The 16,353-nt window shown below is 28.2% G+C and overlaps 1 protein-coding gene and 1 non-coding gene across 2 annotated transcripts; one reads left to right on the top strand and one right to left on the bottom strand.

Moving 5' to 3' along the window:
- The first annotated feature begins 2,754 nt into the window (after positions 1-2,754).
- TRNAS-UGA (transfer RNA serine (anticodon UGA)) lies at positions 2,755-2,836 on the top strand. Its single transcript has one exon. It is a non-coding gene; the product is annotated as a tRNA-Ser (tRNA).
- A 1,837-nt stretch (positions 2,837-4,673) lies between these two features.
- Positions 4,674-8,838, bottom strand: LOC125814403 (histidine decarboxylase-like). The gene is made up of 6 exons (XM_049493852.1): positions 8,770-8,838; positions 7,739-7,967; positions 6,395-6,629; positions 5,675-5,868; positions 5,453-5,589; positions 4,674-5,373 (listed from the first exon to the last, which is right to left on the bottom strand). The coding sequence occupies exons 1-6, from the start codon at positions 8,791-8,793 to the stop codon at positions 4,795-4,797; spliced, it is 1,398 nt and encodes a 465-aa protein (XP_049349809.1). The 5' UTR covers positions 8,794-8,838; the 3' UTR covers positions 4,674-4,794.
- Between the last annotated feature and the right edge of the window lie 7,515 nt (positions 8,839-16,353).

Raw genomic sequence — 16,353 nt, 5'->3', positions numbered from 1 at the left:
TTACATATGCATTCTTAACGAGTTATTCTAAGTGTGTAAAAAATAAAACCATGTGTGTAATAAAAGTATCTATTGTAGGGCCATAATAATTATATTTTACCGTCTTCTTTTCGTGCCATATGTGCTTAAACTTTATTGTCTCTGCTTTTTGGTGTGCCTCAAGTTGAGGACTTGTGTGCTTCTATAGGATAAGGTACGAATGTGATTTCAAATAGTATGCAACTTAACGAAAATGCACAACACATAAACATATTGTTTAACTTGGTCTTAACTGGGGTATATATTTCTTTCAATTTTAAGTGTACACAAGTAGACACTTAAACTTGAACAAATAGACATACACGTTCTACGTGGCATCTTATATGACAATTCGCGTAAGATACACTCAAACTGATTTGTAACGTAGAACATGAGTATCTTGCTTGTTCATCTTATATGACCTCTCTCTCTCTCTCTCAATTTGGCTCTCCTCTCTCCACCCAACATGTAGCTAAACACAATAGTTTTTAATACAATTGTATTCATTGATACAAATTAGTTATATCAATTGTATTTGTGATACAACATGATAAAACAAATACAATATGTATTCAACCTCTCTCTCGCCTCTCTCACATCGATCTCTGTCAAATATCGTTTGTCTCTCTCCTCCCTGTCCTAGCTAGTCTCTCTCGCCTCTTTCCTCCCTCAACATGTAGTTATAAATCATAGTTAAGCAAATGATACCTATGCATCTCTAATTAAGCCCAAACTATAGTCATTTCTTCCAAGTTTTATGTGAATTTAAATGGGTTGAGGCCCGGATGAACTTTATTTTCTATTTGACAAATTAAAAAATCAATATTGAGAAGTTGGTATGGTATGATAATTTTGTGCAATAATTGGCATACCTTTTTTTTCTTTTTTTGGGAAAAACTACATAACTACGAAACATTACTCTCCCTATAGTTTGAAATAGTTACATGTAGTCTCACTAATTAATAATTTAATACCAGATTTCAAGTCAGATACATCTAGATACATATATGATACACTCTAAAAAATATATATACATAAGGAGAGATGCATGGAGAGGGAGATGCGAGCGAGAGAGGGAAAGAGCTGGGAAGCAAGAGAGTCTGTGTATCCTAAGCCAGTGTATCTCAGATACATGTGAATCCACTTGAATAAAGTGTATCTCAAGTAAATTACACTAAGTTTTGACCTCATATATTGAAGATACATGTATTTGGTACGTAACTAGGCCCTAAATTAGTGAAATTTGTATTGTTTGCTCTAAAGTTTTATCATATGGCATCAATAGCCTATGTAATCGAAATTATTTTTCTTTAAATTAGAAGAAGAAAAAATTAGTACTTCTTAACGATTTCACTACACTATTTAAATATATATTTTTTTAACCAAAAAGGGCTCCTAATTTTGAGCAAAAGTGTTCCACTATTTTCTACCAAATCTTTCTACTTCCTTTTGAAGATTCAACATAACTTGGCTAGTTTTATGTTGAATGTCAAGTTACCAAAACCTTTCTCATGAGAGAGATGCATCATGAACACTTGGATCTTTAGCATATGTCATTCTTTGGTAGGACATGAAATTGAAAGACTTTTCGTATAGGGTTATAGATTCATGAATGGTTGGTTAGGGAACAAGTTATTTTGGGATTAACTATCTCAGGATAAGTTATTTCATTATATATATGAGATAATTTACCCATTATTAAGGTATAAATGGTGGGATAAATAATCTGAAGACTACCTAATACCTTCAACCAAATGTAGGATAAAATAGACCTGCATTATATCTCTGAGATTATTATACCTTATACCTTATACCTCACATCAAACGACTCTTTAGTTATCAATACGCTTCACCTTCCTTCATGCTTGTAGTTGTTGTACACACCGTTGCAGTATACTTCTCCATATGCAGCATAAGGATATTTATAGAAGGGAATATTGTTCTCAATGTTACTGTTAATTAAGTGGAAAGAGGATATCTGAGACTCGGAGGCTAATTCATGATTTAAAGCTTATGAATTCTTACCGCAATAATGAAAATTGGATTCACAATCAAATATATATGAGCAAATAGCTATTAGATTTTCGGAAACTTGAATATAAAGCTTTGGGCCATCATATTTTTTGTGCTATGAAAAATTGTTAGGGTAAAATAGAAAGCTTAAAAATGTATTATTGTTATTCAAAAAAATTACAGTCACATAAATTGAATCGGAGAGAATATATTTCTTTACTTTAATAAATAAATAAGTCTTACAGTAAAATTCATGTGCAACAATTTCCTTCAAAATGAGGAAAACAACTTCAAGTTCTACGAGTGACATTCCATATTAATTGTATCCTTTTAACACAACAACGCCATTTTCACATCCACCCTTGTAGCCCCCATTCCCACCCTCACCCCAACTCCTCTACTATATATTTATCTGAATGATATACAAATATTTTTCTTCGTACCAAACACACCCTGAAACATTTCCTCATTATGTAATTTGTGTTGGTTATAAAAGTATTTTTTTATCGAGTCTTGATTTCTTATTTTACCCTCAACATAAATTATTTATTCTCCAAAATCCAAAGGCAATACATCAATTAAAATGGATATTGAGGAAAATACCCATATTAATCGTTATTTTTTAATGAGCATGTAAAATTGAAAGTAAACAAGTGAAAGTGAATAGAACAGAGGGAGTGATATTCATTTATATATGAACTATTGCTAATTGTACACAACAATGTCAATATGTCCGAGTGGTTAAGGAGACAGACTTGAAATCTGTTGGGCTTCGCCCGCGCAGGTTCGAACCCTGCTGTTGACGTTATGTTTTTTTGTGTGTGTCTACTTGTTCAATTATATATACAAATTATAAGAAAATATCTACAACAATTTTTTTTATTTAAAATGTTTGAATATAAATTTCTTTATTTTACTTTAGAAACAAAAAATTACAGTATATATCATTTTGTATACATTATTATACAGTGAATATATACTATCTGAAAGTAAAAAATTCAAAGCCCTCTTGACTGTTATATATATATATATATATATATTGTATAACTATGTATATTTTCGACTATTATATGATCTAGGAAGGGAAGCCAAATGGTAAATTATATGAAGCTCACATTTAAATTGGTAATAAGACCTAGAAGAATGTATTGATACTATATGTGTGTGGAATTGCCCAAGTTTTCATTTTTTATTTAAAATGTTTGAATATAAATTTCTTTATTTTACTTTAGAAACAAAAAATTACAGTATATATCATTTTGTATACATTATTATACAGTGAATATATACTATCTGAAAGTAAAAAATTCAAAGCCCTCTCGACTGTTATATATATATATTGTATAACTATGTATATTTTCGACTATTATATGATCTAGGAAGGGAAGCCAAATGGTAAATTATATGAAGCTCACATTTAAATTGGTAATAAGACCTAGAAGAATGTATTGATACTATATGTGTGTGGAATTGCCCAAGTTTTCACTGATTTACATTGGTAGTGCATTGAGGAAGCCTATGTATGCATTTTAAATATTGACTTTAGTCAAACTTTACGAGTTCTTAATTTTCAAAATTAAAAAGCTTTCTTGAAATGCATCCCATCACCTTGAAATAATCGTTAGTCAAAAATAACTAACCACATCTATGAAGAGGGTAAAATATGAGAAAAGAAACGATCTGAAGGACATCGTTGCCTACTAAACCACACATTCATCCTCAAACGTAAAGAAATAAAAAGTAGCAAAATGCTAAAAAAAAAATTTTAAATTTTGTTTGTTCACCAAACATTTCATAGAACATCAAACTTCAATTAATTATTTGTTTGTTATCTTTAAATATTCAAAAAATATATTATAAAGTTTTTAAAAATAAATAAAAAGTAAATCAACTAACAAATAAACATTAATATAAACGAAATGATGAACATTTCAAATATTTGGAGGGTTCAATGATTCGATTTTTCAACTAAATATGTGTCTATCAGAAAGAGAAAAATATTTGAATTTTTCAACTATATTGGAGATCCTCAAATTATGCCAATTTTGAGAGTCAATGGATTGACCACTTCTATCTTTAATTAGTATATAATATTCCGTATTTAATTAATTAAATTGACATCCATTTAGGGGGGGGGGGGGGGGGGAATCATAATTAATTAAATTGACATCCATTTAGGGGAAAAAAATTATTCTTTAAATAAAATACTTATATGAAAAGATCTCATTATAGTTCTATAATTCAGAGTATCCTTTCTTAATTGATTTCTTTGAATTATATATTCAAATTTTGCGATCAAATATATTCATTAAAAAAATTAAGTGTTTGCATAATCTTCTCATATTCGAAAAAATAATTCATTAAAATAATGAGTCACCACTGATACCGACTCATCTTATACTACTTCTAGTTGGATGGTAAAGTTCAAGAAGTAGTTTTGCAAATTGGTGTAATTGAAAGTAAGGCAGAAAAAGCTTATGGAATAATTAACACTTCACTATATCTTAAATTTCACACACATTTTTATTGCTTTATATATCTTAAAAGACTCATAATATATAAGATTTTTATCAAACCATGTATTTCCCACAACATTAGTACATTTTATGTGGTACAATACTGATACGACATGTAGAATACAATTTTCTGTAAAAGTGGATAAATAAAAAATGAAGACATAATATAAGTTACAAATTACAAAATGCCATGTCTATAAAAAGACACACTTAGTAGCAAATATATATAATTGATTTTCATAGCCCTCTATGGGATAATAAAATCAATTTTGTGGTAAGAGCAAGTACAATTTTGTGCACCAATATCACTAGCAACACAAGGAGGACTAATTCTTCCATCTTGATACCATTTTTTCCTTTGTTGAAGCAAATCAGTAATGAAACCATCAAGAGTTTCTCTAGTTATGCCTGGCATAACAATAACATGTGCCATATCTCTCACACAAGATAGTTGCCAACGACGAACGAATTCATGGTCACGAGGCCTCTCAAGGACAACTATAATGCTAAGTTCATTCAGCATGACACTGATTCCTGCTTGTTGAAGACGGTCTTTTAAGTATTTAGCATTGTCAAAACATCTCTTAACGTCTTTTTGAAAACCAATTTGACCTTTAGCACTTAGACTGTACCATAAGAAGATCGGAGTCAAACCATTTCGACTTCCAGAAATTGTAGCATCCACAGAAGCAATATATTCAACTCTTCTTGAAAGGTTATTAATGTAACTTTTCCTTGTTATTTGAACTCCACAAGGCATTGGACATCCCAAAAACTTGTGACCAGAAATTGTCACACTTCCAATTGGCTTCTTGAAAGTAATCATCTATTATTAAAAAAATAATCATAAATGTTAGAGTTATTTTTATATTAAGCTAATATACTCTAAGAAAAAAAAAACTTACATTTTTAATAAAAGGAATAATAAGTCCATTTAGTGCTGCATCACAATGAATATAAAATTGATCTTGTGTATAGCCACATTCTTCTAGTGTTTGAAGAATAACATCAAGGTCATCAACAGCTCCTTTAAAAGTAGTACCTACATTTTATAAAATGAAAATTATTAGAAAATGTATAAACTTATATATATAATTACTAGAAAATATCTTAATTAAAATATTTACCAATTGTAACATTAATTATTGCTGGTTTGCCCTTGTTTTGAAGCAATTTAGCTTTTAAATCAGAATAATCCATTTCTCCATTTATTGATGCATTAATATTTTCAAAATCCATTCTATACATCATTGCTGCTTTAGCCACTGAATAATGAGAGTCTTTTGATGCATATAAAATTCCAGTTGGAAATATTTCTCTCCTGAAAATATAAAAAAATAAATTAGACAAGTCAAAAAAATAAAATGAAACACTTTTTAATTTTATTTTAATTGTTTTCTTTAACTATATTATCTCATTCTTGACATTTTTGCCATTATATTAAAAATATTGACTTTATGATGATCCCAAAATAATTTTTTTCATTTGAATATAATTTTTTATAGACTTAGTGTTCAATTTTGCATAGTTGTTGAAGAAAGTGTTTTGGGCTCACGCACTCAAACTTTAAAAATTAGGATAATCTTTTTTATAATTTTCTTTTGTACTAAATTGGTTACCACTCACTCAAAGCTCAAGAAATTTGTTCACCAACCAAAAAAATAAAAATAAATTAAAAACTCAAAAAATTCTAATTAAAAGCATTATGAAGAAATTCTAGTTTTTTTCATTTGAATATAATACTTTTATATAATCAAATTGATCTGATCTAATTTAACTATAAAAAATAATTAAAATTAATTCTCGAGAATCGAAACATTAGAAACTTAGTAAAAATTGATTCTTACCCAACCAAAATGCCATGTAAATTTCCTTCAGTACCACCATTTGTAACATAACCCCAATATTGATCTCTTTCAATTTCCCATAAATCAGCAAACCAATTTAAAACAGCCACTTCAAAATCTTTTGAATGAAAATCCACAGTATTTTGAAGAAATGGATCACCACAATTATTTAAATGGAATTGCAAAAGTGGGGCTAAATTAGCATAGTGCTCATAGCATATGTTCACTGGATAACCTGAAAAAAAAAAAATTAAAAATTCAACAACTCATCATCATAAAAACAAATAAATAATTAATTATTTTTGAACAACAAAGAAAATTAATCATAGTTATGTAAAGGAACTTTATATTTTAACATATCTAGTTTTTATTACGCTTTGATTATCGTTATAACTTGTTATGACTTATGACTATTGTTTATGATGATTTGTCAGGTTAACGTTGTCTATTGTATTTTGTGGTGACTGTTTTCATTTCGATTCTTTCTCTATACTGTTGTTGACCCTTTTTTTCTTTTTCTTGAGCTCAGGATCTATCAGAAACCGTCTGTGTATACTCTACTCTTCCTGGACCCTATTTTATAGGATTATACTAGATATGTTATTATTATTGTTGACATATTAATTTAATAATCGATGCAAGTAAGTTTTTACCATGTCAACTGTTATTTTTGACAGAATTAAATAGTCAATAATTCCAAATTGCTGAGATACTAGTAATTTTGTCAATTAGCTATAGGGAACATGCCTTAAAATTATAATTTTCAAGTTTTCAAATTAATAATTTTCATATAAGAAACTGTCAACACAACATCGTGGAACGATGTAATTGACCTAAGACTTTATAACCTTCTTGCATGTCAGCAATAGATTATGGACTCTAGCGGTGTAAGCAATCATTAATATTTATATTAAAGTAGATTGTCTACAATATTCATCAAAAAATTACTTTTATGTATGTATCAAAAATATTGAACACACCCTTAGCAAAAATCTTGATTTTGCCACTATTGGGTTGCGACTCTTGCACATACCCTATATAAACATTGAATATTTATGCACCACACTATCCTTTTGTAATAAATAGATTATGGACTCGAGTCGTGTAAGCAATCATTAATACTTGTATTACGACAGACTGTCTACATCATTCATCAAAAAATCACTTCTATATATATTTTAATTATTGAATACACCCTATACAAACGCGGAATATTTATGCACCAGACTGTTATTTTTAACAGATAGATAAAAGTACATAATTACCTGATGATTGTGTGAATATTCTTTATACTGTCGATATATAAAACTTATAAGTTGACAATATGTAAAAAAGAATAATTACCTATATGATAGTTGATACGTTGGGTAAGTGTATCAATATAATTCATCAATGTACAATCCAAACTAGGTCCATCATTTTTGCCTGGCTCAGTCACTGAAAGATTCAAATTTTTTCTTGGTGTTGTAGGTGTAGATGAGATCTTAAGTCTCATCATTTCACTAAAATCACCATTTACAATTAATCCAGGTGGTGCCAATCCTCTTGGAGTCACAGCTGATGGCTCAAAGTCCTTGAAAAAAAAAAGAGAAACCATACTTTAGAAACATGAACATAATTTTATTAGGTATTCGATCAGTACCTGTTTTAGGGCTTGACTAATTCGAATTAGCACTAGAAAGTCCAATTATATGTGTATGCGGCTTGTCGATACCAGATTCATATGAACCTAGTACTTTCGACATGCAGTGAAAGTTTATATGTACTTATTAAATATAACGTTAAGAATATAATAGATTGGATGCTAAGAATCTTAAAAATTAAACTCATAAAATTTAAATCGTGAATCAACTACTCCCTATCATATAAAAGTTTGTTGTATTTCCACGAACAAGGATTTGAACCTCAAACTTCTAGTTAACTTCTAGTTAAATGTAGAGGGATTACTTACCCACCCCCACCACGTTTTGTGGACTAAAGAACCATGCAAAAGACTAAAAATCATAAAACAAAGAAAAAGTCTTTTGAGTGATATTAGTTTTCTTTTGGTTCATTTTTCCACACACAACACAAGAAATTTATGGACATGTATACCAATCTTTCCCATTGATTTTCCAAGAAAAGGAATAAGAAATCATGCATAAAGATGAAGCAAAAAAAAAGATTAACCCTCAAGTTATCAAGAAAATCCAAAGAGAAACAACGGATATGATATATTAATATACTTTTAGATGCTAAAAGTATATTAATGACAACAAATTAAATTCCATAAATTAACAAACAATAATAAAACAAAAAAAATTAACCACTTGAAGCCAAAAAAAAAAAAAAAAAAAGAATTTGCAAAGTAATATGTAGTTGAAAGAATTATATACCTTCTCAAATGATAAGCTTCCCATTCTTGAAGCTTACGTTTTTAGTTTATTTGTTAGCTAGAATGGAAAATAATTTTGTGATAGAATTATGTATAATATCTTGAGATTATATAGGTCTAAAAGTTTGTGGGTTTGGGCACCAACCACAATTTTATTTATTTATTTCATTTATTTTTCCTTTCACCTTTTATCTTTTTATTCTTTTCCCCTTCACCTTTTCCTCTTGGTTTCCTTTTTTGCCCACTTTTATAAATTCAAATAATAAGTGATTGAGCACTATTGCAAAAAATAAAAAAATAAAATAGTCATCTTGATTATTATGATTTGTGGCCAATTTTTGACCGCGTGGTACAAAAGACTTGTTAGACTTTGTTAGCCCCTTTGTCTACCAAATAAGTTGGTAGGTGAGAATTAATATAAATCCAAAAAATCAAATATTTCATGCAACAAGTGGTGATGTATATACTCGAGTTTGTAAATATAATTCATTCTTTTCTAATGTGTTATTATGATGGGTTTTTTTTTTATCATATGTTCACCAACTACAAATGACAATTTTTTCTATGTTCATAACATAATATTAATAATTTTTTGATTTGATGTAATACAAGTTACAACTACTTCCTAGCTAATTTTTACTTCATGATATAAGTATATGCGCATAATACACAGATAAACACTTAAATTTGATAATAACTGACAATTAAACATTACTTTAATTAACTTTGAGTGTGAATATACATTTAGAGATCTTAACTCGTCTTCACTATGTTAGTTGAACAGTACTCCAACTTACAAAATGACCATCTAGACATTATCAAAATTTATGTGTCATGTCGTGTCTGATGTCATGAGACATAGTAGGGAAGAGTTTGAATATTTATTTGTCAGTTAAGGTATCTAAATATACACTCTCAAATTTGAAATACTTACTTAACAATGGAGGCAAAATTTAAATGTATGATTATATATTATGTAAATTAAAAAAAATATTCACTCTATTTTTGACATCTGTCGTCCCCACACAACTACATTTCTTACCCCTTATCGTGGGAAAATACATACTTTAGCTTCTCTATAATTAAATTAAAGTGACTCATCATCCCATATATACACTACAAATTAAATATGATATTTAGCTAGACAATCAATTTGTCACTAATTATTCACTTCCCTCAACAAAAATTTTCTCCTTATGTTTACTTTTATTTTTTCGCTTTAAGAATATTTATTGATATTACTCCCTCTATTTTATATTAATTAAATTATTGAGAAATTTTTTATTTTTTAAATTAACTTAATTGTTTAATATTCAAGACTTCTTTTAGAATGTTTTTCCAATTTTATCCTTCATTAGTTAGTATTGGAATTAGTTATTAATCAATATTTAGTTATTTTAATCATAATTTTGATAATAATTAATAAGGGTAAAAATGGAAAGTTAAGCCTAATTTATGACTTAATCTTCTTTTCTTAAAGGGTGTGAAACACCTCAATAATTCAATTAATTTGAAATGAAGGGAGTAGTATTTTATTGTACTAATCATATAATTAATTGATATTTAGTATTATATCTTACAAATATTTTAGGGAATAAGCAATTAATGCTAATAAGGTTAAAACATGAAACTCCCCCCTCCCTCTATATATGTATGTGTGTACACGTTTGTCCAATTTTACATGAAAATTAAAGTAAAAATGTAGGAAGTTTTAAATCTTGCTCAAGAAGTAACTAGAAATGTGTTAAAAAAAAACTTAACTTTATATTAAAAAAATTTACATAAGATGATGTAACAATAATCCACTTTCTCTCATTATAAAAAAAAAAATTGTGCGTGAAAGAACAAGTTATTCAAGTCAAAATAGTTTGTGGAATAGTTCTTTTTTTCAAAAAAAAAAAAAAAAAAGTTTCACCATTATTGATGATATATGACCATTTGAGAGTTACAAAATGTGTTTATTAATCATGGAAAAAGATCAAATAAAAGCCACTCAAGACTAAGTAAAAATAACTCCACTAAATGAGGATAAAATTAAATTAACTGCACTATCTTGAACCAAGTCAAAAAAATTAGGTAGTACCTTTTTTTTTTTTTTACAATAAGCAAAAACAAAATAATAGTAATTAAAAAGATTGTTGTAGTCTATTCTATTACATATTTTTAATTAATCTATACAAGAGCTTTTTCAATAGATTTAGCCAGCTGTGTTAGTTGCCTGACATGAATAATAAGCGTGTTTAACATTAATTCAATTGTTATATTAATATTTTGATTAATATATATATAAAAGAGAAAGTTTCAATGATTATGCAAGATTTTTGGAGATTGAACAAATGTATATTTTTAAAAGGCTTAATTTAAGTACTCTATAGAGTGGAAATTTGAAAAATACTAGTTACATCATTTAGTTTGTGTAGCATCAATACAAGTTGTGATACAGTGGTGAGACGGCTTCATTCTTAATTAGAGATTTTGAGTTCAACTTTTGGATATGGAGAAATTTTGTTGGGAGTATCACCACCGAATGAGTTTCGCAATACACAATCTGAATTTAATCAAGGCTCCAATGTGAACTTCGACATCAAATAAGAAATCAAACTAAAATAAAATAAAATAAAATAAATAATTTAATTTAATTTGTGTAGCCCTAGCTCACATGCTTCATTTCCAATTGACAATGAAAAAGCAAGTGAGATTAGGTAATAATTTGCTTATCGAAAATGAACGGATTGAGTTAAATTTCAAGAGCTAACCACCTCTAGTTTGCACAAAAGAAAAAAATTTGGGATGGATATTTGCATTTTGTCCCCCGTTATGTATTTGTGCAGACTAATTGTTTTAGGTTTAATAAAAGAAATTCTAGACTAAAATATTCTTAAACTCAACAACAAAGATGGAAATGCCGGCAAGCGGAAATAAAAGTAGTAAATCTCATATACATGTGAATGATACTAGATACATGTATATGGATATTTGATAAATTTTGAAATACAGATACTTAAGAAGAGAGACGAGGGACAGAGGGAGAGAGGCTAGCGAGAGAGTCAGATACAATATGTGAATTCACTTGGATATAGTGTATCCGAAACAAATTACATCAAATTTTGATCCAATATATCTGAGATACATGTATCTGGATGCGTTAGATATGTATTTTGGGACTGAATATTGGTAAGAATAGTAGTTTCAAAAACTCACAAAAGACACGTAATTAATTAAACACTAAACTAGTGAAATTTGTGTTGTTTGGTCAACTTTATCTCTTAAAGCAAGAGTCAGGTTCAATCATGACTACTATTCGGATTATTCCCGACCCATCACGTGGGACTCACCATAGACATAGGATATGGGCGTTGTCCAACAATTTTCCTCCCAACATCTGCCAAATGCATCATGTCATCATGGAAATCCTACCCATAACCTTGAATATAATATCACTTGTTAAGATCAAGCGTTTACCAGGCCAAACAAGCCCATCAAGCAGACATCATGTTCAATCATGACTCCAACCAAGTCATCATCAGTCCATCACTTAAACCTTACTATTGGCAAAATATTGGCATTACTCAACAAATTTGATTGTTATGAGTGAGTACAATAGCGAATTAAAAAACAAGTGAGCTTAAGTAATTTGGTGAATATTTGCACAAAAAGAGATATTTTGGAATCAATATAGTTAATTTATCTTGGCTTAAAATACGTATAAGATAAGCAAAGACTCTATGTATTCATATGTTATTTAGTACTCTACAGAAAGGGACGAATGCAGGACAGGGCAGGATGGATTTAAGGCTATGCAGGGTGGGGTGGATTTAAGGTTGTGCAGGGTGGGGAGGGATGCAGGGAGGGTTGGATTGGTTTTAAAAAAAATTAATGTGGGGCAGGTTGTGGGTCTATGCGGTTTTATGCGGGTTTAAACTTAATTTTAACTTTTTACTTGTTATAATTGGAGTCATAAAGCAATATCTCTTAAGATAGTTCTTTTTAAAAGTGCTAAAATATTCGAGATAGTAAATGAAAATTATTCAATCAAAATTCAAAACTAATATCATTTCTTACATGCTTCTCAATTGACCTCTAAAAAATAAATGTTTAAGTCATTATGTGTTAAATTAATATAACTTAATGAAAAATGAATTTTATTTTTAGTATCAAACTTAACTAGAAAAGGAAAATATTATAAATTTATGCGGAGCGGGTTCGTGTGGAGCGGATCTAGCGGGGCGGGGCAGAGAGGGTTGAAAATGAAAAAAATTGTTATACATAATGGATTAATTTTTTTACGGTTAAGCTTAACCCACCCCCAACCTGCACCGCTCCATTGCTATCCTTAAGCTCAAATGTTTAAGTATTATTGACTATGATGAGTGATGACAATTCTATTTTTATTTGGACAACTCATTATTTATTAGTTAGAGATAGATATAGAATTCATTAGTTGTATCACATGTGCACAAATAACTGATTGAGGTATATATTTACGGGAGAACTGATTTTGTAGGTCATTTATTATTATTTTTTAGTTTATGTCTTTTTATATATAAGATTTTTTTAATTTTTTAATTTTTACCTATATATATATCCCAAGAGTATTCATTGTATATAGGTAATTCGTAGTATATATCTGAATCTTTGATAAAGTGATGTAACCAATATGACCAAAAATCAAATCATGAAAAGTAAATTAGATAAAAATACTGAGTGAAGGTTCAATTTTATTCATCTACTATTTTAAACAAATAAGATAGATGAAAGATTGATTTTTCCTATGAATAATTTCTCAATCAAGCTTGTTACTTTGAATTTATCTAATGCAATTTATGTCTTTTGTGGTTCAATTTGCTATATAAGAGTAAATTACTCGATAGTCGATACATAGCAACTACAAATTTTTCTACAAATATCAATATTATGTGGTTCAACTTGCTACATAAAACTCTTCACTTGTACAGTTAGGGGTGTGCATTCGGTTTTTCGGTTTGATTATTCGGTTATGTCAATAATTAATAACATAACCAAAGTAATAATATTTAATCTCTTAAATATACTTTCTAATATAAATCATAAGTAAAACTTAAAACACAATATTTATAAGTATATCTATTATAGATGTAATTCAAACATAAAATATAAATGCAATCATCATGAAAGGCAATAACCAAAAAGAGACAAAAGTGGTTAACTCCAACTTAATTCTAAACCTAAACATATTATATATATATATATAATTCGGGTTTTTTCGATTTTTCGGTTTTTATTTTTTAAAATCCGAAACCAAACAAGGTAATTTATTAATCCAAAACCAATCCAAATAAAAATTCTGTTTGATTATTCGGTTAAATCCGTATAGTGCAAACCCCTACTTGTAATGTTGTCAAAATAAATAAATTTCGAGATTCAAATAAGTCTATCTTTGACCGTAATCATTTTGAATCGTCAATTATTGTGACTTATAATACTTTTTACGTAATTTACAAATATATAAATTTCACTTCAAAAAATTGAAAAAGTCACGCACAAATATTTGATCAAACTTAAATTGTTTGACTCTTGAAAAACAAAAAGTGTCACATAAATTAAGATAAGAGAAGCTTGCGCCCCTAGCGTATCCGCGGATCTCGCTTAGAGTCAAAATTTCACATGGAGACTCTATCATTCTTTGGAGAAAATTTAAATTTGACTCGCTTCATTAATTACGGATTCGATAAAACTCATTTAGAAGTGAAAATAACCTTCTAATCAATTAAATTTAATATTTTTTGTTCAAATTTTATATTTATATTTAATTTATTGAATATATAAAAAAAAATATTGAGGAAAATTTTCAAATATATACCACTTTTGAAAATATTTTCATCACGTTGCCCAATATACATATTTGGGGGAAAATTATTATATATATAGTATCAATCTTGTATAAACGGTATAACAAAATGTTTATACACAAATATCAGTTAAATCGTGTGTTTATGCACAAAATATAGATTACATGGTATAAATATTTTTAAAAGTAGACATGAAGCTTAATTTTTCTCGTATAATTAATTTAGGACTTGTTAATCTTAAAGAACTGGAATCTTCAAAAACATAAACTTTAAATTCTGACTAAACTTCTAATTTCTCAACAATTTTGGCCCAAACTCTATTTATCATGTAAAAAGATTATTTGATAGATATAAATAATATATTCTAAATTTAGTAAACTTGAATTTGTAACTCAAAACTTGTACCAATAAGAGTTCTGATGAAATGGTAAGTACTATTTCATCATCCTTAATCAGAAGCATTGGGTTCTAGTCCCTTTAGATACAACGTCGTTAGGGTGCTCTTTATCCCCTTCCCCCCAATATAAGACTTTCCAACGCGAGTTTAAATATAATCAGACTCTAATATATATATTGAACACCAGAACACCGAATGAAAACTTGTAACTCAAGCCTTGAAGAAAAGTCAAAATGGAAAATCTCATAATCAAATAAAAAGAATGTTCTTGTTAAAAGGAAGTGGAAAATATCTAATTATGAAGATTACGAGTACTGGTCAACAGACAAACATAAAGCAATAATTTTAATATTTATTTAAACAATTAATGAACCTTTGAATTGAGTACTTTTTCTCTCTTCACACTAATAATTAGAAATGAATAGGAACTATATTGAAACTTCTTTAAAATAATAATATTATGATGATGCAATGTATCTATTTATTTAATTAGCTGTTAAAAGATGAATACAAGTTAGGTTGCTCCCATTCCGTAGTTGGAGCTAAAATTTGAAATTTTATGGTATGAACTCGTTAATTATTAATTTTACAATTAAATATTTATACATACTTAATGAATTTGTGGTATAAATACAAAATTTAATAGAACCATTTAAATTCGTTCAAATTTGTATTTGTAGATATCAAAATGAATTTCACTAACTATTTTCGACAAAAAGGTTTGACACATATATATCGAGTTTAAGTTCAAATTTATTCAACTTTTCAAATATTAGAAGACTCTCAATCAAAGTTACATAATTAACTATTGGTTCGCTATTTGAATTATAATATTATTATTTTTACCTTCGAAGGAAAATATCGATTACTAAAGAATATTTTTTATATAGGTTAATTCTAATTCTCCGTGTGAAAGGTAAGTAATTAAATTAGAGCATGACTAGAAAAGGAGCTCTTGACTAGTTTTAGTGTTTGGTTCTTTGTTGAATATTTTGTAAATCCCAATATGTAACTTGTAATATTTGTATTGATTTTTTTTGGTTAAAGTAATATGAAAGCAAAACTTTAGGATGGAAATATAATGTTTGACTGTTGATTCTATAATTCCAAAAAAGAAAGATGAAATTTGAAGTAGGATATTCAAATTTTGACACGAATTCACATGGAGTCAAAAATTTTAAATAAAATCTATATATTATAATAAATTTTATTACTTTTATTACGCTAAAAGTAATAAGAGTTAGAATATTTTATTAGAATAATCCAACTAAGTAATAATGTTGTCTGCTTTAGATTTAGACTCTTAATTAATAATTAGTGGGATTTGTTAAGAATGTTAAAATTCCGTTTACTTTTATCT

This window comes from Solanum verrucosum, unplaced genomic scaffold, assembly GCF_900185275.1.
Source record: "Solanum verrucosum unplaced genomic scaffold, falcon-dt-bn FXZP01000268.1, whole genome shotgun sequence".
NCBI lineage: Eukaryota > Viridiplantae > Streptophyta > Magnoliopsida > Solanales > Solanaceae > Solanum > Solanum verrucosum.
This window is presented reverse-complemented; position numbering and strand designations above follow the sequence as displayed.